Source organism: Haemorhous mexicanus, chromosome 3 (genome assembly GCF_027477595.1).
Source record: "Haemorhous mexicanus isolate bHaeMex1 chromosome 3, bHaeMex1.pri, whole genome shotgun sequence".
In the NCBI taxonomy this organism is placed as follows: Eukaryota; Metazoa; Chordata; class Aves; order Passeriformes; family Fringillidae; genus Haemorhous; species Haemorhous mexicanus.
The window spans coordinates 40,401,078-40,423,483 of record NC_082343.1 but is presented as its reverse complement, the minus strand read 5'-3'; the positions used below and the strand labels follow the sequence as shown (position 1 = coordinate 40,423,483).

At 43.6% G+C, this 22,406-nt stretch overlaps 1 protein-coding gene across 1 annotated transcript; it reads left to right on the top strand.

Annotated features, from left to right (window-relative positions):
- The first annotated feature begins 4,887 nt into the window (after nucleotides 1-4,887).
- HNRNPU (heterogeneous nuclear ribonucleoprotein U) lies at nucleotides 4,888-18,558 on the top strand. The gene is made up of 14 exons (XM_059841472.1): nucleotides 4,888-5,857; nucleotides 6,701-6,812; nucleotides 6,935-7,008; nucleotides 9,381-9,520; nucleotides 11,090-11,189; nucleotides 12,216-12,328; nucleotides 12,724-12,987; nucleotides 13,254-13,373; nucleotides 13,992-14,120; nucleotides 14,492-14,660; nucleotides 15,195-15,434; nucleotides 15,684-15,886; nucleotides 16,948-17,019; nucleotides 17,439-18,558. The coding sequence occupies exons 1-14, from the start codon at nucleotides 5,122-5,124 to the stop codon at nucleotides 17,490-17,492; spliced, it is 2,526 nt and encodes an 841-aa protein (XP_059697455.1). The 5' UTR covers nucleotides 4,888-5,121; the 3' UTR covers nucleotides 17,493-18,558.
- The last annotated feature ends 3,848 nt before the right edge of the window (nucleotides 18,559-22,406 follow it).

Here is a 22,406-nt window from a genome sequence, read left to right as displayed (position 1 = left end):
ATAGCTGTGAATCCATGTGCCTGCCTTCCAGAGGAAGTTAAAAATCCATGAATTCCTCACCTTATTCACCCATAAAACAAACCGGATAATAGCCACAGTAGCCTTGGTTATAGGACCCATGTTAAGATAAGGGCCTACAAATGGGAGAAATACAGCCATGATCACGTGCCACCCAAACCAGGGTAAACTGGACCACATGGTGTCACTTGATGAGGTTTGTATAGCCACACAAAAATTAGATTACTCAAGAACTGTTATTCCCTTTTTGTTTATTTGCCCTCGAGCCCCACGTTGGGCGCCAAAAATCTGTTTTGGTTTGGATAAGACAGGTGCCTGCTAAAGAAGGCAGGAGCTTCCCCTGAAATGGAGAATGCAAACCCTCCCCACCTCTCCAAATTGCTATGAATTTTAAATTAAGGGGCTCTCAGGCAAAAAAAATACGGGAGCAGGAAATAACAGTTCTTTAATAGGGAAGGGGGGAAAAACCATAAAATGATAAAATAAAAACAATGCAGTACACTAAAATGACAGAGTCAGAACTCAACCTGACACCCTGTTGGTCAGGGTGCTGGCAGCAGTCCAGTTGGAGAAGTGGCTGCAGTCCTCCTGAGGTGTCAGGTGTGGTTCTGTTGGAGCAGGGGGTCCTGTAGAAAAAGGGTGATTCTTCCTCCGCAGATCCGTGGAAGAAGAAGCAGCTGCTGTTCCTCTGGTGAATCCAGTGGAGAAGCTGTGCTGGTGTGTCAGAATCTCCTGATTATATCTGGATAGCAATGCTCGGCTCCTCCCTCTGGGCGGAGCATCTCACAATGGGATGTTACAGTTCTTATCAGCCATGCAGTGACATTCAATAGCCTCTTATCACGGGATGCCCCCTGCTGAGGGAGGAGTGATTGTGATCTCGCAGGGAGAGAGATAAGGGGAAATTGCCCACTTAACACCTAGACAACTGCCATACAGATGGTAATAGAATACATCCTGCCTTGCAATCCAGAACAATAGTACAAGGCAAGGTCAATCTAGTTCAGCATCCTGACTCTGATGGTGAGCAGAAGTGCATGTCAGGGAATGAGGAGCACGGTGCTATTTCTCCAAAACAAACTCCTGGCCTCCTGGCAGACAGATACTAAGGTAGACCCACCTATGGATATAAATAAATAGGGGCTAAGAAATCATCAGAACAGCCCATTAGTCATGCAACCTCACTTGAGACAAATCAGCACTTTAAAAATGCCTGAAAATTTCTCATTGGGTCTAGTAATGATTAATGACTATTTCTTGAGCAGTGATGAAAAGGGAGAAAGAAAAAGACTCACTCCACATGCTGCCTGCTAGCATAAAAGGCAGCAGAGTATTTCAATAATGATATCCTCTTTTAAAGTAATGGTGTGTTGAATGTGGGAATCTGGAGGCAATATTAATTGAGGGTAAAAGGATTAAGGACATGCAGAAGAGACCAGGAACATACTATGATGGTCAGATGTAGGGTAAAGCACAACAAAAGGAGACAGAACAGGACAGACAAGGCTCTGAGAGAGCAGAACAAGGAAACACAAATGCCTGGGTCCTCCTGCAGCACTGAAGATGGGTGGAAAGGTTCAAAGCCCAGGTGGGATTGGATTCTTGTGATTGTTCAATGCCTTCCTTAAAGCTTCCTCTTCTTTTTGTTACCTCTTTGTCACTGCTCTTGGTAAACAGAAAGAGGAGAGAGATTTGGAAGGACTAAGGATGAATAATGGAAAGAACATTATAGGTGAATAGAGCAACTAATTGAAGTCTAAGGGAGAACAAACAAAAATGAGAGAAATCAGAAACTGATTTGTTGAAGGGCCAAGTCCCAGAGGACTTGGAAATTACTTTTGAGAGGGAAGACTGGTTTGGAGAGAAAAACAGTTCAGGTTAGGAAGTAACACAGGTAGGAGAAAAATGCTATATGATTGATAAAAAGTGCATAGGATTGCATCTTTTATATATGGGGGCATGTCACTTTTCATTTAAATAGAAAGGAAGATTATGTTTCAATATATTTTGAGACCAAAAAAGGCAATTTTAATAGAGGAGTATTGTGGTTACCAGCAATCATGTTTTGTTTTTCATATGGCCATCATCATACAAGTAGCAGCTTTGCACATTAAAGCTTAAAGTGCTTTTCTTTATAGTTATCCCATTTCAGGAGGTTGCATTACCAAACACTCATTTTTTTATATGGCTGGCATCTATCTACCTGCATGTTCTGTGAAAAGCAGAGTTGAAGGATTCACTCAGTATCTGAACTAAAGAGAGGGTATGGCAAAGAGGAGCATACATCATGAAGCCATTTTTCCCCTTCAAAGTATGAATAAGGGAAAGGCAAACTCTTGAAACACAGGACTCAAAGAGGACAGGGCAGTATCTTAAGAGAGATTTTTCCCAGGGACAGATGTGTAATAAATATGGATTTAACTTACATATAGAAAAAGTGCTTTTTTTTAACACTGAGAGGCAGTCATTAAAGTTACACATCTATTTCAGTTATGTGTGTGTTTTATTTACTTAGCTTTATGATGATTTAAAACTATTTATTTATTATTTACAATTGAATCACCTGACATCTGAAAATTAACTGGGATTTCTCACTTCTGTAATAACAGGTAACATAACTGTAGTCTGAAAAGTCTTGCTACACCCGTTTGGTAGTGTAATTAAGTGCGTGGTTAGATAGTAAGGATTACCCTTATTATGATGGTATGAGTTAATCTCCTTTAAAAATAAGTTTATCCTTCTAAGTGGTTTAATAAATAGACAGCTGTAGTAACTTTAAAATTGCCTCAAGTAAATAGTGCTAAATTTCAAGGGGGAGAGGGGAGGGGAAATGATTTTTATTTTATCTATTTGTGCCTTTATATACAGGCTTGGATACTTTAGGGAAAGGAATCTCTCCATGTGCCTCAAAGCTGTTAGCTGTTTTGTTTCTCCATGGTAACAGGAGTATAAAGCAGTATGAGCATGTTACTGAAGTAGGGAGACATGACATCGTTTAGGAACGGGATTACATGTAACAACTGCAACTCTCAGGTGATTCTGAATGAGGGTGTTTTCTAGCACAGAGGCACTGTCAATATGTGCAGATGTGCTCATTTAAGGCAAGGCTTAGGGATACAAAGCTGGCCTAAAAGAAAATCTTCAATCCATAAAGTTTGCATTGGTGGGAGGGATGATCAGGCATCGTGGTTGATTAAACTCTTTCAGAAATATGTGAAACATATTTCACATATTCACATTCACTCAACATGTGAAAAGCTCTGTGCAAGATCAAGGTCTAAACACGCAGGGCTCTGACTGAGGTTCAGATAATACAGAGTTATTGATGTATTTTCTGTTTAAATTTGTTTACATACAAAAAAAAAAAAGAACATAAGGGTTGGATAGACAAATGCCTTCCAAATGAATGCAGAATTATCTGTAACTTTCAGTCAGTAATCTTGCAATTTTAACTAGTTTAATTTTGTTGTCACTTTGGCAGAACAGTGTATATCAGGAGTCCCTCAGCAGACTAGCTAAGATTGTTCCCTCATGAAGGAATGGACGAAGGCAATGATTTAGAGTGGTACAGCTTAATCACATACTGACCTCTCCTTTGCATTGATGTACTCTTACCCTTTCCTTCTGCTGTTGAGGTGACTCTGACTTACTGGACTGAAATAAAATCTACTAACTTGACCTTAAAGTAAGGGAAAGGTTCTGGCAAATTTTTTCTCATCTGTACATATTGCATCTCTTCCTGAATCTGTTCCAACAAGCTGTTGTGTAGTGCTGGGTTCAGCTAACCTTGCCGACTGAGTCGAGTTTTCTCCAAGTAGATGTAACCTGACTGAGGACAGAGCAGTGTGTGTGTACGTGTGTGAAAGGGTCCTTTCCTTGCACACTTCAAACAGGATGACTTCTTTGACTCTCTTCCCTTCCTCTGGGGCAGGTAAACGTAATTTGTTCTGGTTCAGGAGGCCATGCAATCTGTACCAACACAAGGCAACTTCGTGGCAAACACACCTTCCCTTCTGCTGTGCTCCATACTGATCCTCTGGCCATTTGACTTGCATTTCTTTTCCTGCAACTGAAAATTAGCTGTTTATCTGGGCTCCCTAAGGAAACCGACTTGTAGATCCATGCTGCCTTTCTGCTCATGCGAAATCCTCTCCGCTCTTTGTTTTCACGTTACTTTTGACCGAATTGGAAAAATCCAAAATTCGATAACTGTACAACTTGTGTGGCTGGGGAGAGCCCCATACTAACGCTGTGCAGAGGGGGAGGCAGGGGAAAGAAAAGACGGAAAGCTGCGCAGTTGTGGTCAGCGGATTAGCCCCTTGCCTGGTTCCAGATTAGGAGTTCATACACTGGAGAACCTTTGTTATCGCCGGCTCTGCTTGAGGCTCAGCCCCGTGCCTGCCTCCCGGTGCTGCGGGAACGGAGCAGCCCCGCTCCTGCCCTTACGTAACTGCGTTAGCAGGGCTGTGCCAGAGAACCGTTTCGAGCAGCAGTGCCCCTTTTCAAAGCCTGTACGCAACAAACCGTGCGGGACTAGGCCCGACGTGGGCGCAGAGGAGCCAGGGGAATGAGGACAGGGTGCTGCGAAGCTGTGGCAGGAATGCGAGCCCGTAGGGCTGGGGGGGCATTTCGGTCGGGCTGTGGCCTCACGCGGGCGGGAGCTGGCACGGGGGTGGCTGGCAGAGCGGAGCGGGCCCACTGTGCCGGAGCGGCGTATCGGCCGATCGGCCGCCGAGGACCGCGCCAGGGAAAGGGCGGCGGGAAGCGCTGGGCTCGGGCGGGTATTTACGGTAATGCGGTCGTTACGGTAGCGCGGGAGGGCCTACGTGCGCGGGGGCGGGGCGGCGCGGGCGCGGCGCCGGTGCGTGCGCGGCCCCGCGAGGCGCGTCTCCCTCGCGAGCTCGCGGTGAAAGGATTTGGCGCCAGGCGGGTCCGGCTCCGCAGCTCCCGCAGCCGCACGAACCCCCCGCGCCTCCCGCCCGCACCCACAGCCCGCCGGGGCACTGACACACCGCACGCAGAGCCAGAGCCGCCCGTCTGTCCCTGCTCGCCGCCGCCCGCGCGCCGCCCAGGGACCGAGCCGCCAGTGCCGCCGCCGCCGCCATGAGCTGCTCGCCCGTGAACGTGAAGAAGCTGAAGGTGTCGGAGCTGAAGGAGGAGCTGAAAAAGCGGCGTCTCTCCGACAAGGGCCTTAAGGCTGAGCTCATGGAGCGGCTCCAGGCCGCGCTAGACCAGGAGGAGGCCGGCGGGGGCGGCCCCGCCAGCGGCGCGGCCGAGCCCGGCAACGGCAGCGTGGAGGGGGAGGCGGCCGAGAGCGGCGGGGGCGCCGCGCAGCTCCGCCAGGGGGGAGGCCCCGGCCAGGCCGCGGCCTCCGCCATGGAGGACGACGACGAGGAAGGGCTGGAGGCCGCCGATGGCGACGCCATGGAGCTTGGCGAGGAGAACGGCGAGCGGGCAGGGGCCGGGGGCGGCCCCATGGAGGAGGAGGCGGGCGGCGAGGAGGAGGAAGAGGAGGAGGAGGAGGATGAGAACGGCGACGACCAGGGTTTCCAAGAGGGGGAGGACGAGTTGGCCGACGAGGAGGAGGCCGCGGCCGGAGACGCCAACGGCCACGGTGACCAGCAGCCGCCGCAGCCCCAGCAGCCGCAGCAGCCCCCTCCGCTCCTCCCGCCGCGCAGCGCCGCTACGGCCAAGGAGGCTCCCGGGAAGAGCGCTGGGGGTGCCTCGGGGCCCGCCGCTGCCTCTGGCCCGGCGGGCCCCGCCAAGCAGCAGCAGCAGCAGCAGAAAAAAGCGGAAGGCGGCGGCGGAGGCGGCCGCCCTGGGGCGCAGGGCGCCGGGGGTGAGTGAGCGTGGCGGTGGGAGCCGGGGTGGGGGCCCATTAATCCCAGCCCCCCCGCCATGACGGGGTTGCCCGGCCGTGGGTGGGGGGGGTGGTTTCCGGGGCGCGCGCGGGAGGACGTTGGCGGCCCCGCGCCTCGTGCTGCCCCGGCGGGGGGGGCGGGGGAGGGGCGCGGGAGGAGGGGCGGCGGAGGGGCCGCTGGGGCGCGCTGTGCATTGTGCGCCGAGCAGCGCGGGGCGCGCGTGACGTCACTTCCGGGCTGGGCGCCGCCGCCGCACGGGATGGCGCTGGGAAGGCCTGGCGGTACAATGGAGGCGGGAGGAGGAGGAGGAGGAGGAATCCCTTCCCTGGGGCTCCCGCCCGCGGCCCGCCGGGAGGAGGCGCAGTCGTGCGGATCGCATGGTGCCCTTGCGAGAGGCTGGCAATGTCCCGCTGCCTCGGTGGTGGGCGGGCGGTGATGGTGTTGCGGGTTTGGGGACGCGGCGGGTCAGGAGGATTTTTTTATCGTTTTAGTTTTTTTCTTTTTTTCTTTTCTTTTTTCTTTTTTTCGGGGTGGTTTCAGTAGGGCTCATAACACTGAGGGCTGTACTGGCTGCTGCGTGCTGTTTTGGCGACTTCCGTTTGCTAAATCATTTCTGATTGGCGACAAGTTTTGAATCTCCCGTGAAAATTCAACATAAGGGCTTTAACCTAGTAACATAGTAAAATTCCTTTTTAAGATGTTACTGCTTATCTCATGCTGTAGCTTGCTGCAGTTTGCAAAGTCGAAACCATTATACAGATTTTATTCCAAATTAAGCTAAAACTTCAAATAATCTAAATAAATAATTGTTTCTGTTACAGGAGAGGGTAAAACAGAGCAAAAGCCTGGTGAGAAGAAGAGGGGAGTAAAGAGACCACGTGAAGACCATGGCCGGGGATACTTTGAATACATTGAGGAAAACAAGTATAGCAGGTAAACAGAATTGGTGCTGGGCAGCATTTTGTGATGAGGAGGAATAGAGTACAGAAGTGTTCTTTTAATTTCATGAAAATGCGTGTAGCTTTATTATGTTTTGTTTGGTTTTGTTTTTTCAGGGCCAAGTCCCCTCAACCACCTGTTGAAGAAGAAGACGAACATTTTGATGACACAGTGGTTTGTCTTGATACTTGTGAGTAAACATGCTTTCCTTTGCTCTGGAAAGATGTGGTGTTAAGGCTTCTAATCTTAATGCCACGCTTTCTGAGACGGGGAGGATAACATTTGTTGATTTTCATTACCAGGTAACTTTAAAAAAACAAGAAAAATACTGTATTTCCACCCATTTTTAGCAAAGAAAAGAACAGAAGGCTATGAGTACGTTAGCAGTAATAAGTTTGGGTTTCCTATGAATTCTCTAGTGATAGACAGTTCTATGAAGAAATCTTAACCAAAACACTAATCTGGTATGGAAGCTTAAGTGGGTAAGTGTAGAGTGCACATAGAACACCCTGCAGACAGCTTGATGAAACAGCTGTCCAGCACTACTGCCCAGAAAGCTCAGAGAGACAACAGCATAAGTGCTTACGAAATACAGTTTGGGAAGTGAGCTTCCTGCATGAGTACCCCTATTTAGGTACTGACCAATGGAGTGTTCTTTCTATCTTCTAATAAATTTAACAAAATCTAGTAATGCCTCCTCAGAAGTGACCCATTCATGTAACCTGTGAGTGTGTGAGCTTTGGGCAGTGGTTTGTGCAAGTGGGATGGCAGAGAGACTTGGTCAGCAGAGCATAGAACTTAAGAAGTGTCTGCACACAGGGTGTTTCTTGAGGCAGGTTATAAACATCCTTATTGCTGTAACATTCCATAATGGCAGAGTTGACATTCGTATTCTTGAGGGTAAGTATAAGGACTCAGCGCAATATTAGAAAACTAGAACTTGAAGTAATGCTTGAACTTGTAGGATTCTTACAGTGTCATGGAAGGAAAGCTTAACTTTTGGCATTGTTTGGTATACTTGTTAGAAGTTTCAGGTGGTTTTATTCCACAAGAAATGGTTTGAAATGGAAGGAGGTATTAGTTTACAGTCACATAAATTGCTGGATATGCCATCCCTGACATTTTGCTAACTAAGTCTCAAGTTTCTAGCTGCTAACCTGGTGAGTAGCCACTTCTGTGGGAGCTTTGGATTTTTCCAATAGCTGAATAAATAACTGCTTTTCATTATTACTGTTTCTAATAATAATAGTATTTTCTAGCGGAAAATCTTGTTACTGGACAAGTTCTGATATAAAGTGTTGGCAGACTCTTTAGAGATAAGATTCAAAGAGAGCTGTAAGGCTGAATTGTGTAACGAATTGGCACTCTCTTCTGGATAGTGATCCAGACATGTAAGAGGTTTAGCCACTCTTAAGTGCTTTTATTGCCTGTATCTTACATAGAAGCTGTAACTTAAAATTCTGTTTCTCATCTCCCATTCTAAAGGTAGCCTGCAAAGGTGGGTTCCTTCTGTATGATTTCTATCTGTTTTTCAACAAATAAGTTAGCAGTACTGATGAGACGACATTTGGATCACTAATAGTATTTTTGTAAATTGGGGATGGCTGTATGCAAACAAAACAGAATCTTGTGCATAAGAGTTGCCAGTAGTACAGGGCAGGCTGCATTTTAGTGTATTCTGGCATCCCGCAGGTTTTATACCAGAGCAGAATTCCTCACTGTTTGCTCATTTTGCTCCTTTCTTGTAACTATCAGGTAGGTTTGGAGCTGCTTCTTTGGATTCCCTCTGGGGAATTCAAGTGTTGCATGCTGCACCTCTTGTTACCATTTGGCATTGTTTTTCTGAAACCTACTGGGAGATTAATTTGCAATTTCATGGTGTGCAGCTCTGAAGATGCTTGTAAAACCAAGGTTCTGCTAAGGTTCTTGGAGTGATAGGTGAAATCAGTGTGTAGGTCGTGTTTCTGGGCTGAAGTAGGTTCTCTTAGCACACTCTCTGTGCTTAGCATATCTGCATCTGACTTAACTGCCTTTATTTTAATAGACATAATCTAATTTGACTTGCTGATTGACTGTATTAACCAAAGACTATGTTCAGTACTTAAATAAAAACTTTTGTGTTCACATTTACTTCTTAGCAGCCCTTAGTCTAGGGCTTGAGCAGTGAGACTGCTTCAGAAGCAGGTCTCTAGAGGGTACTGGAGAGCACAATGCATATGGCTCGGAGTTGATGGAAAGAGGTAACTGACAGAGGGTTCAAACAGATACGGTGGAAGTTAGGGCTTTTTAAGCAGATGGGAAAAATAGAGGGAATTTGTGTGACAGAAGAAGTGAAGATAGCACCTTGAAAATTACTTGTTAGCTAGCTTTCCTAAGATTCTGGCTGAGCTTCAGTCTGCAGTTCCATCTAGACATGTTGCTTCTCTGAAAAATCCTGGGTACTTGTTGGCAGTTTGTCTTTAAAATCACCCTTAAAAGCTGGCATCATCTTTATTGCATAAAATTGGACACCTGTACTTAATTTTGTAATCAGAGTAAACAGAATGATTTTTATGTTAACAGATAACTGTGACCTGCATTTTAAAATCTCAAGAGACCGGTTTAGTGCTTCCTCTCTGACCATGGAAAGCTTTGCTTTCCTTTGGGCTGGAGGGAGAGCCTCCTATGGAGTTTCTAAAGGCAAAGTCTGCTTTGAGATGAAGGTGAGTTAATGTTTATGGGAGACTTTTGCATGCTTAAATATAATATTAATACTTGACACTTTTGGACTTGGTTGAAACAAATTGATGTGAACAGGACCCTTAAACAGCCTTCCCTTAAAAGAAGATGGCTCAGTTTGCAAAACTTTTCTCTCTTATAAGAACTTTAACAAACAAACGAAAACCAGAAATTTTAAAACAACTCACAAAACACTAAATTTGTTGTGAATATGAGACTTTTTTGTCTTATTTTTTAATCATTCATTCTATTTGTCATCTCATGCATCAGCACTGAAAGTATTTTTATACTCTCTACTCAGAAGTTTGCATGTGCTTTCTGAAGATTACAGAAGGATTGACTTTTTTTTTAAAGGAATATAAATTATCCCAACAGTCCTTTCTGGTTCTGCTTAGTCTTTGAGTTTGATCTGCTCTAGGCATGGATTTGGGCTGGATGACCTCTAGAGGTCCCTTTCAACATCATTACTCTGACATGATGCATTGAATGTGAGTATTTAGCAGGTAGTTGAATTTTGAGAGCAAGAGTTCCCCTGAAGGGTAAGAATGGCAAAGAGCAATCAGCCTTCTAATAAACTGATTTCTCCAGCTTGTTGATGGAAGAGGAACAAAACCACAAGGCTTGAATTTATTTTTCTTACTCCTTTTTTACTTAGCAATGTTAAAGGCTTCTTTGCATATGATGGGCCTGTGTATATTACTCTGTTCTCTTCCTCTAGTGCTTTCAAATGTAACTGTTACCATGAGAATTGGGTAGTGATCCCATTATCCAGCCTTTTGCATGGAGTCATTTCTGTGTCTGTTGATACCTGTAACTTAGGAAGACCAGTGAAGTGAAGTTTGTCACTATTGTCCTGTTTGCTTTCAAATGAGTTTCAGCTCAGTCACCTGACTGGAATAGTTGCAGAGGTTGATAGGATACTGATGGGCTTTTCATTTCCTTTTAGTAAACTTTCTAAAGACAGTTTAAAAGCAGCTGGCTGCATGTATGTTCCAGTGCGTTTAGGTGGTTTGTTGGGGTTCCTGGGGTGTTTTTGTTAGTTGCTTTTTTTTTTTTTTTTAATCTGGTTATGCTGTTTTGAAGCTGGCAGCTTGCCCAGGAAGTCTCTCACAGTGAAAGGGGACAGTGTAATACTTTCCCTCTAAGAAGCGGGTTTTTAATACAGTGCACATTTTCTTAGCTAAGTAATTTACTGTTAATCCCAGCTTCATGGCAACTCTGGGTTTTTTTAAATAAATATTCGTATTGGTTGTGATTTTTATACAGTGTCAAAAGGACTTACGGTTTTTGACCACTGACAGGGACTGCTGTGACAAAGTGATGAAGATTTATGGTATCTTCAATCTTCATTGCTAAGTCAGGAGATAGAACTGTTTAATCACTGGTTGCGGTTTCATATTCTAGAGCATGATTTATTTTTGCTGAAGGTGATCACTTAGACTTTGCAAAGATTTTAACCAAAGTGTAAAGGTTCAAAATGTTACCTTTTGTTCTTCCATATTTTTAGTGTATAATAAATACTGCTTACCTTTTACTGAATAATTTAAAAATAGGTTACAGAAAAGATTCCTGTTAAACATCTGTATACAAAAGACATTGACATACATGAAGTGCGAGTTGGCTGGTCACTGAACACAAGTGGAATGTTGCTTGGTAAGACTTAAATGTTTAATTGCTTTTATGTTGATGTGGCTGAAGTTTTAAAATTTTTTTCCTGAAGTGGGGGGACAAGCTTAGTGACTGTAGTCTGTGTGTTGCGAAAAGTGGTCTTAATTTGAGTCATTCTCTGGACGTGGTGTGAGAAAGTTCATTACTAGGACCAAATAAAGTCATTAAGTATTCAGACATGTTAGGGCCATAATGTAAGAAGTAATTCTTCCAATGATTATGTATGGGTTATGGAGAACATTGTTAAATACTTGACAAGATAAAGGATTTGTCTTTTTCATGTAGAGTCAAAAGTAGAAAAGGGGGAGTTGCCTTTAACCCATGGTAACTACATTATCTTTTTTTTTTTTTTTTTTTTCTTCTTGGTGGGAAAATCCTAATTTCTGAAAATAGCTGAAAGGAAAGAAGTATAACTTCATTATATATGAAAAATGATGATGATAATATTTATAACTTGTTGCTGAAACACATATTTGGGGGGAGTATTGGTGAGTTAGTGTGTTCTGACATCAGCAACAGCTTTCTACTTAAGTTACACCTGAGTCCTTGTGTTTGATACTTCCTGTTAGCTTGTTCCTTGCAGCTTCATCCTCAGCTGTTGCATAGGCTGTCTGCTAAACTCCCTTTAAAATGGGAGGGGTAAGTGCTCCTGGAGACTAACTTCAGAAAGCCTTTCTGACTACGTTACAGCAGGTATACCAGTGCATAATCAGGTCTTCTTCACAGTTTAAAATACTTGTTCATGTCTTTATCTGACAGTTCGGCTTTTATTGAGAGCATAAATCTGGAACCAGCGGCATAAAGCTTTTAAACAGGGATGAGGAAACGCTGCTGTTCTATCTCAAGTGAAAGTATTGAATAGAAGAATGAGCTGTTGGGGGGTGTCATAGATGTTCTGGCATTAATAAAAATACTCTGAACAGCAGCTTATTTAAGTAGCTGTAAGGTGATTTATGTCTAAAAGGTTAGATGGGAAAGCCTATTTGTAATTAGTTTAAATTGTTCCTTCAGGTGAAGAAGAATTTTCTTACGGTTATTCTCTAAAAGGAATAAAGACTTGCAATTGTGAGACTGAAGACTTTGGTGAGAAGTTTGATGAAAATGATGTGATTGGATGTTTTGCTGTAAGTTTTCACTTCTGTTTTCCCTCAAAAGAAAATAGCCTTGAATTCTTAGACTGCTTTGATGTTAGAAGCAGTAAAGCAAATACAAAAAATCATGGGAACAAGACAAGTTAACATAGGCAGGCAGTAGACAGCAGCTATTACTAACAGTGACTGCTGTCAACATAATTTCATATTCATTGACAAATGTTTTTTAAAGCCTTTTAACAAAAAATCAGATCTTTAACAAAATGATCATTGACAGTGACTCATTAGAAGAGAAAATTGGTTTCAGTTCCTTTATGAAATAACAGTGTTAGAGAAGTTAAGTGAACATAGCCAGTAGAGTGAAGTGACTAATTAACTGTATAAAGTGAGTTAATTTTATCCAAAATAATGCTTTGTCTGAAAAACAGAATTTTGATGGTGATGAAGTGGAGCTCTCATATTCCAAGAATGGACAAGAGCTTGGTGTTGCATTCAAAATAAGCAAGGAAGTTCTTGATGGGCGACCACTCTTTCCACATGTTCTCTGCCATAACTGTGCGGTTGAGTTTAACTTTGGTCAGAAGGAGGAACCCTACTTTCCAGTACCTGAAGAGTACACCTTCATCCAGAAGGTCCCCCTGGAGGATAGGGTCCGAGGACCAAAGGGACCTGAGCAAAAGAAGGATTGTGAAGTAAGTTTCTTCTGATGATCTCAAAAGTTATTATAAAGCACATGGATGGAAATGGTTAGAGTTACGGAGACTATTCCACCTCATCTGACACTTTTGTTAGGAAGCTTTAATACTTAGTGTCTCGTGACCTATTGTCTACCACTACCTTCCCCACCTCCAAGACCCCCACATATCCCCCCTCAGAACCCATTTGGCTTGCTGGGCTGAGTTGTGTATTAAAGAAAATCTTTGAACAAGTATCTCAAATACAGAATTTTTTGCCATAGGTGGTGATGATGATTGGCTTGCCAGGAGCTGGCAAGACTACATGGGTTACCAAACATGCAGCAGCAAATCCTGGAAAATACAATATTCTTGGGACAAATACTATTATGGACAAAATGATGGTAAGTGACAAGACTTTTTATTTCTTGATCTGTTGAGAACTTGCTGTAAATCCAGGGTCTTTGGCTACCATGGGGTTCTTTGGTATCAAAGAAGCTGGCTACTAGTTAGCTAGTGACCATTGGTATTGAAGAAAAGACTGGCTGTAGCACTAACTGCTGTGGTCTGGTTGACAAGGTGGTGGTAGTGATGTTAGTTGGACTCAGTGATCTCAAAGGTCTTTCCCATCCGAATGGTTCTGTGTAAAGATTTTATTCCCTTGCTGAGATGGTAATTCACACATGGCAGGATTTAGAAGCTTTTTTTGTGGTAAAATGTAAGAAATAGTCAGCTTTTGCGGACTACTGAATGTATTTCTACTTCTCTTATACATCACTGTTCTCAGAGCTGGAATTACCATTATGATGAGTATACCTTGAACTGAATGTACCAATTCTTGTGGAGTCTTTGTTTATAAATCTCTTACGTTCTATGGAGGGTTGAGAATTTCAGTTACGAGTTTGCAGCAGTTGTGGCCTTGAGTTGAACAACCCTTGAAGTACGGTGGAAAGCATTTAACAAAGAACGTCAGCCCCATGTATCAGGACTACACTGACTTACTTTGGAAAATTTCTCCATAGGTTGCAGGTTTTAAGCGTCAGATGGCAGACACTGGAAAACTTAACACACTGTTGCAGAGAGCTCCACAGTGTCTTGGAAAGTTCATTGAGATTGCAGCTCGTAAGAAGCGGAATTTCATTTTGGATCAGGTAGAAGCTTCAGTGAAAAACGGTTAAGGAAATTTTTATAGGCTGTATTGTAGTAATTAATTGGGATTAAAGTTATGTTATAATAGCAGTTGTTTCAGTTAGTTACTGACTTACTACTCGTTCAGGGGACACAAAGTTGAGATATTACTACAAATGCTTGTCTGAACTTCTCTAGATTTATGGGATGTGGGAGGAAGTGTTTTAACACATTAAAACGAGCTCGTAACTTTGCATTATGCAGCATCTTTATGTCCAGTTATTTGTAAACTTCATTGCAAGCTCTTGTAGAGGTGAAGTCTATACACCATAAGTTGACTTCCTTAACTCTTACAATGACAGCTACGTGTAGTAAGTTACTGCATTTTTTTCAGACAAATGTGTCTGCAGCTGCGCAGAGGAGAAAAATGTGCCTGTTTGCAGGCTTCCAGCGCAAAGCAGTTGTTGTTTGCCCAAAAGATGAAGACTACAAGCAAAGAACACAAAAGAAGGCAGAGGTGGAGGGAAAAGATCTTCCAGAGCATGCAGTTCTCAAAATGAAAGGCATGGAACATAATCCTATACTGTGTTTTAGGATGCTGAGTATCTGTTTAAAGGATTAAGTAAACGTGAAGTTAAAAAACCACTTTATCTTAAACAGTTGTACTTATACAAAACTGGAAGACTATTGTAACTTGGTAGGATAACACTATATTGTGTTCCCTCTGCTGCAGTCCTTAACACTACTCAGTTACGGTGATACGCTTCATGCAGATGCACAAAGCTGTCTTGGCATAAAGTGCCCTATATACGTGACATATTTGGCAGAAACTGGTGTTCTGAGTGGAGGCTTATAAAAGAAAAAAAAAAAGATAGGCAGAATGTTTTCAAGGTTTGGAACAGTACTGGCAACTCCATGAAGACCTGTTTATTTCCTTTGTCACTGTTATATTTCCTAAATGCTCAGATTATGTAATTTTGTCCCTATGCTGAGGGGATGCAGAGGGTGGGAGGAAGAATGGGGGAAAGGTGGTTAAATTGCGGCTTTGATTATAGCTGAATGTAGATGCTGAATACTCAGTGTTTTTGCAATTATAGGGAACTTCACACTGCCAGAGGTAGCAGAATGTTTTGATGAAATAATCTATGTAGAGTTGCAAAAAGAAGAAGCTCAGAAGCTTTTGGAACAGTATAAAGAAGAAAGTAAGAAAGCTCTTCCGCCAGAAAAGAAACAGAACACTGGCTCAAAGAAGAACAAGAAGAGCAATAAAAATCAATTTAATAGGGGTCAGAGAGGACGTGGAGGATTCAACATGCGGGGCAACTTCAGAGGAGGAGGTGAGCCTGGAAAAAAATCTGACTTCTGGAGGTTGCTGCTGCTGGGGAAAAAGGTTGTAGTACTTCATTGCAGTTATTATATAGTGGGAACCTTTATCTGAGTTTCAGTAAGTTTAACATTTCAGTGCATAGTTAATTGTCCATCTGAAATGAGAGGCTTGTCAGACCTTGGATTGCCCTGTTCATCTTGGTGTAGGAAATATATGACTTAACAATTACTTGATTAAAGTAACTCTCTCTCCCTTGCAGTCCCTGGCAATCGTGGTGGATACAACAGGAGGGGAGGCAACATGCCTCAGCGAGGTGGTGGAGGTGGCGGTGGTGGCGGTGGCAGCAGCGGAGCAATTGGCTACCCCTATCCTCGCGGCCCTGTCTTTCCAAGCAGAGGTGGCTACTCAAACAGAGGAAACTATAACAGAGGTGGAATGCCCAACAGGGGAAACTACAACCAGGTGATGCTATGAGGGGGGACTGACTAGTTGAACTACAGTACTTTGGGTGTTGTTGACAGCTCTGGTGCCTGTGAGGAGTCACAAACTTGGTTGTGGTACTACACTGATGCCATGCTGCAAGGCCTTTCTAGTTTAGTGCATGTGCCCAGGGCTCTGAATGTTGTGTAACAACTGCTGATGCAGGGGGTTTGTGTTAGGGCTGTACTGCTGTCCTGTTAAAAATGAAGATTTTTAGTGCAAGTGTGTGAAGGCTGGTCTCTGGTTTTTTGTGTGTTTCTTCCCCTTCCTCAATAATAGTAACTGTTGTTTAGCCTGAGGGTCATAGTGTATCTTTATCAAGCATGTAGAGAACTTTCTGAAAATAGCTTTGCACACAGAGTCTTTGTTTTGGTGTCTGGTGTCAAACACAGCTAATAAAGACACACTAGCCTAGATCTTACCTGATGGAATATCGGTGGAAGTATTGGAAAAACAAAATTGGGGTTACTGAAGAGCCAGCAGATGGAGCCCAAGCCAGTAAACATGGTTCAGGTTTGCCTAATACTGACAAACAGGGGAAAAGCAAAATTTTATCTACTAGTATTAATGCTCCTTTGTTGTACCATAACTTCTGTTGAAGTTTTGTGGGCTAGCTTATCTATTTTCAGTTGTGTGACCCATATCCTTTTGTCTGATCAGATAACATATCCTTGTGGCAACTACAGCCTTCTCTAACTAAAAATAGACAAGCTCTTGTATTTTTAGTTGTCCTGGTGCATTTAGCAGCTGGAAATAGGGTGAGTCAAAACTGGATTAGCCAGCTTTCCAGACTAGGCAACAACAGTTTGAGCTGGTTTATTTATTAATTCTGAGGTTCTTGCCACTATGCTTAAAAAGCAGTTGCATACAGGGAGGAAGGAGGCTTTTGGTATTCAAGTAGTTTTGGTGGTGTGTTTTTCTATTAACCTGAGGCTGATACTTCTATATCATGTGTGAAGTTTTGGTGGTAATAAAGATTGGTATTAGGACACTGCTAAAAATGCATGTAGACGAAGTAGTTAAAAACTGTTCTCCTCTTGCAGAACTTCAGAGGAAGGGGAAATAATCGTGGCTACAAAAACCAATCTCAGGGCTACAACCAGTGGCAGCAGGGTGTAAGTAGTCCCAACTTAACCTTTTTACTGATTGTTAACTTGAATGTTGCAAAATGCTGGCTAAAATAAAGTGATGCATAGTCAAAAGTGGATAGCAAAATCTTCTAATGCTAGGTAATATCACTATAAATAGCTTCCTGTGCAGAACTTAATCTGCCTTGATGGTCTTGATATATCAAATACCAGCTGCGGCTTAACATTCTTAATGGTATGTAGTACTTGGCTTCACATTACTGCTGTGAAGTGAACTTTTAACTGCCTTCAGTTGTTCAGGAGCTTGCTGCTATTGGAGAGGACTTTAATCTTTTCAAGTTCCAGGGGAACTAGACATTTGTTAAATGCTTTTTTTTCCCCCAAGTAAGAAACTTAACCATTATGTGATTGCAGGTTAAAACTAACTATTTATTAATCTGTTGCAGCAATTCTGGGGTCAGAAGCCATGGAGTCAGCATTATCACCAAGGATATTATTGAATACCCAAATAAATGAACTGATACATATTTCTCCAAAACCTTCACAAGAAGTCGACTGTTTTCTTTAGTAGGCTAACTTTTTAAACATTCCACAAGAGGAAGTGCCTGCGGGTTCCTTTTTTAGAAGCTTTGTGGGTTGATTTTTTCTTTTCTTTTTTTGTACATTTTTAATTGCAGTTTTAAAGTGATTCGTAAGAGAACCTCAGCATTGTGCACGAAAAGAGAATGTGTCAGTATTTCAGGGTTCTACATTTTATCTGTAAAATGTGACTTTTTTTTTACCACAACAAAAGTAAAACGTTGCTTTGTACCTGGTGTCTTTTTATTAAAGAATTTTCTCCTTTTTCCCCATCCCCCAATTTCTAAGAAACAGTCGTGAGTCATGTCACAATATGATAGAAATGTTAGCAACCAGATTCGTGTGGAGGCATCTTAGTAGCCCTCAAATACCATGAGATTATGTAAAGCTCCCTATTACACTCCATCCTCTCTATGAAGCTCTTGGGTGGGGAGGGGAGGAGGGGGAGGCAAAAGTTTCTGGCAATAACTAGGACTTTTTTGTAACATTTGGAACTCAAGATGTTGGGGGCGAAGAGGAAACCTGGGGCTAAATAGTGATGGTGGAGTGTATGTAGAAGCTCTTAAAGTTGTAAAACTCGGTTGCTTTATTTGTGGAGGCTCAAACTTGTGAAGGTACAACACCATAATTTTTTTTTCCATTTGTTCTGCATTTTGATTCTGAAAAGAAGCTGGCTTTGCCCATTTCTTATTAAACAAAACTTGTTGTAAATCCAGTTGTCTAATGGGATCTATATGAAGTTAGCTGTGTGTCTGTATAACTCTTTCCCCACAAAATACTGTATACCTAGTGTGCTTGTAGTAGTTACCTCCACCATTTTGTAAGCTAATGAAACTGTGAGTCACCCATTTTCTATCTTAATTTCTAATCATGTCAATTCTCAAATGGGTGTATCTCCTTAGCCTGCTGATTCCTTTTCTCTTTAAAGAAAGTGGGTGGAGAAGTTTAACTCTAGACGTTTGTTTGCAATAAAATAAATTCATTTTACTCTTGTTTGGGATTGTCGCCATCAAGGTCTAAAATCCCGTTAATGCTATAAAGAGGAAGAGAATGTATGAAAGTGATGATGTTGGACAGTTTTAAACTCATTACTGTACATGCTGAAATACTTGTGTTTCTTTAAAAAATCTGGTGGTTGCTCTGTTAGAGATCTATCACATGTATAATTCACAGTTTAACATGGTTATATGTATAGGGCAAAAGTCTTTAAGTTGCGCTTGCATCATGTAAATCCACTTAACCTCTTTATTGTAAAATAGACATTAGGGAAGGAGCAGGAGAAGGATTTGGACAGGGAGTAGGACAGGAGGAAGGATTGTCATGGAGTTTAACAGAGAGCTTCAATTTGTTTTAACTGCTATTTTGTTTAGCTTTATGCTTTTGTAAAGTTGTAGTGGCAATGTTAGCTGCTAACTTGCATTCTAATGCCGTAAGACAGGGAAAAGATGTACCCATTGTAAGAGGGACACGGGGTACACGCGTGAGAACACGTGGCACTGCCGCCATCAGGGCCCTGGAGTGTGCTGGCAGGCCCCGTGGCCGTGAATGGACTAGCAGAGGCTTCCTGGCAGCAGCCTAGAGCTAGAGTCGTGTGCTGTGCTTGAAACCTTTCTCCAGTGTTAGTCAATTTCTAGTAGTCTTCAGAAGTAAAGATAAGCTTGTGTTGCTCTTCTAGCCTTTATAGCAGATGCCATTGCATATTGACATTAAACATTAACAGCACCACCTCCTTGTTAATAGTGCTTTAAATCATCCCTTTACTTTGAATGAGAAAAATGTAAATTGTCTTAAAAGAAACATTATTTAATGAAATTTGGGGAATTGAAACCCAAATATGTTTTGCTGAAATGGAGTTTTCTTTAGACTTGCAAAAAAAAAGTTTAGTGTAATTAAAGTCCATTTCTCTTCTACCCTCCTCACAAGAGCTAACACTTTGTATGGAGTGCTGATCCTTTGCTTATTTTGGTACTCTATAAAATGATATAGTCTTAAAACTAAAATATAAGAGCCTACACTTACTATGTGGTTGTAAAGCCTGTATTCAATTCAAAAGTCTGGGATGTTATGTTTTCAGTTTCTTTGCTGTATGGTGTTTAAAACAAACCCCAACAAAACAGCCACACGTGAGATGCTTCAACTCTCACACTCAAAAAGGAGTATCCTGTTTCTATTAAAAATACTCCTCTCCAACAAAAGCTGTTTTGGTAAGTTCAGCACTGTCTGAGGAACTGAATTCAAAAAAGCTTCAGCACATGCTCTACCTGGGACACGTGTAGTTCAGAGAGGGGGTGGAAAAGTCCACGTACATCCTGCTCGTGATTTGTCACAGTTGAGTGGAGAACAGCGCTTGCATGGAGCCGTGTATTCAGCCTGGGTCCGCCCACACACTCAACGTAGCTCAATATTCCTAGAGAAGGGATTTATTTTGCAACGTGAAAATGGCTTTTATAGAGAAGTAGTTGCCTAAAGAGTCACTAATACTAAATTACCCACAGTTTGCATTTGAAAAGGACTATGAAAGCTGGTGGCTACAGAAAGGTGAGGAGGGCACAGCCAAACGAGAGGGTACATTGCCAAAACGAGAGGGCTGAGCCATCTGTCACCTTCAGTGATTTCTTGCAGCTTACAAGGGTTTGTTTACATGCAGGAGAGTACTTGGATTGGAGCATACGTGCTGCTGGTGGCGGTGGCACAAATAGCGGCATACAACACTGGGGTTTGGGCTCATGTTTTGGGGTGCTTTTCGTTTTGGAGTGCAAACTGGGTTTGGCTTTTTCTACCTGAGATGGGTTTTTTTCTTAACAGAGTACAAACGTGGATAGCTTCGGGCTTAGCTCTGTGCCAGTGGGACCATGGCACGTGGTGCCCGTGCAGCTGTTGGCAGCAGTGCCAGTGCTGCTGATGCTGCTCTCCTTGCAGCCCTGTGTGATGCAGCTGCTGCCACCTGATCCATCCTTCTGCAGGCTGCGGCCGCCCCGCCTTGCGCGGGGGCCGTGCGCGCTGAGCCGCAGGCTCAAGGCAGGGCTGTGCTCCGTGTCCCGGGAGGAAGCGCCCGCTTAACAACCAAACAAACTCCAGCTGTATTTCTGCCTTTGCTGGTAACAGTCGCTAGGATACACGCTGTGTAAGTGGAGGTGCTTCCCTGACACGCCAGGGTCTTGGCGAGGCGCGGTGTCCTGCGTGAGAGGACTTTGTAAACAGCTGTGGGACATCAGGGGCAAGCTTTGGTTCTGGGGTGGCTTATGAGATCCCTGCCCCACAGCCGGCTCTGCTGGCTGGAGCTGGCCTTTCCAGCGTGCTGGGCCGCTTCCTCTGCGGCACCGGGAGTAGCCGGCAGTGCTGCCACCTGTGTGTACGAGCTCAGTGTGAGTGGCACCTGGACACGAGCTCCTTTCAGTGCCTACTGCAGGACAGCTCAGCAGCGAAGAGATTTTTAGACATTGTGCCCACTTTTTCTGACAGGGGAATGAATTAAATCAGTCTGCTGGCTATGTCCTGTGCAGTCCAAGCCACTTGCATTGAAAGAAAAATTCTTACTCATGGTGTAAGCCACTTTTTTTTTTTTTTTCTTGCAACAGTCCAAGCACTGCTTTTAATAGAAACAGGTGATGAAGTCATATTTTAAGATTAGGAAGTTTCCTTGCCCATGACCTTTTGAAAAACTAGGCCAGTGCTTTCTAACAGGGCAACCTCAGGCAAAGCCACAAGAAATCAAACTGAGTTGGAGAGACATGAAATACTTTGACACTTCTGCAGATGTTAGCTGCCAGGGGCTGGGCTTTCCCAAGCAGAGAAGCATGCACACGCTGTATTTGTGAACTAGCAAGGGAGGAGTAAGTGCAGCTGGAGACAACTTGGCCCAAAGCACTGTGGAGGATGGGGAAAGCTCCAGGGTGTCAGAAAAAGCTGCTGAGAAGCAAGTGGAAACTCAGAAGAGCAGCTTTGTAAATCGGGTGTGTAACAGCCCAGCTGTGGTGAAGTTAGAGCAGCGCCTCTCTCACACATCCTCATCCCGGGCAAAGCCCCCATGCAGGTGGAGAGGGAAAGGAGGCCTTCTCCTTAAACAGTGGCAGAGTAGTGGTTAGTTTTGTGCAGCTTCTCTGCTTTGCTAGGCACCAGCCATCTCCTCCAGCACAGAAGGCCTCTCCAGAGCCAGCCCTTACAGGGAACTGGCTGAAATCAGGACTTGGCCAGCAATTACTTTGGATGTGACTCTTTCCTTAGTTTGTCTTTCTGCCAGTACTGGGAGTGGCAGGAGGATTCAGCTATGTTGGTTGCTAAGTAAACTTAGCTGTAGCTTAAAAAAGATGCTCGATGTTTAACATGTTGTCAACATCAACAGCAAAAAACAAAGGCAAGTGTAAAAAACCTAGAAATACAATTACTTGTGAATGACTTGATATGCAAGTGTTACTTTAGAGCAAGTTCTTGTTATCTCTTCTGGTTTAGTAGACAATCTTTGATCTACAGAGTACTTCTGGTCCTAGAAGTTACTAAAATCAAAACTATGGGTAAGACACAGAGATGGGGGAAAGAAATGAGTAAGTCTCGAAGGAGGTATTTACTTGTAATATCATTTTCTGAAAGAAGTGACACTTGGGGTTTGCTGAAACATTTGGGGTTGGCTGAGAAACAAGAGGAAAAAAAGTTGAGCTACCAGAGGTGAGTCCACATGCAGCATCACACGCAGGTTGTGGGCAGTAGGGCTGTCCAAAGCCTGGCATCCAAAGCCTGGCACCTCCACATGCTGCACACTTTGTCTTCTCTGCTATGTGCTCCCTGCTGCTGCCAGAGCACCTACAAGGCTGTGGGGCCTCCCACCCAGCCTGAGAGCA

Excerpts from the sequence above, each read along its gene's own strand:
- HNRNPU (XM_059841472.1), top strand. The coding sequence starts at position 5,122 with ATGAGCTGCTCGCCCGTGAACGTGAAGAAGCTGAAGGTGTCGGAGCTG. Across the intron at positions 13,374-13,991 it reads CTATTATGGACAAAATGATG|GTTGCAGGTTTTAAGCGTCA; the intron begins GTAAGTGACAAG and ends ATTTCTCCATAG. Across the intron at positions 14,661-15,194 it reads TGCAGTTCTCAAAATGAAAG|GGAACTTCACACTGCCAGAG; the intron begins GCATGGAACATA and ends TTGCAATTATAG.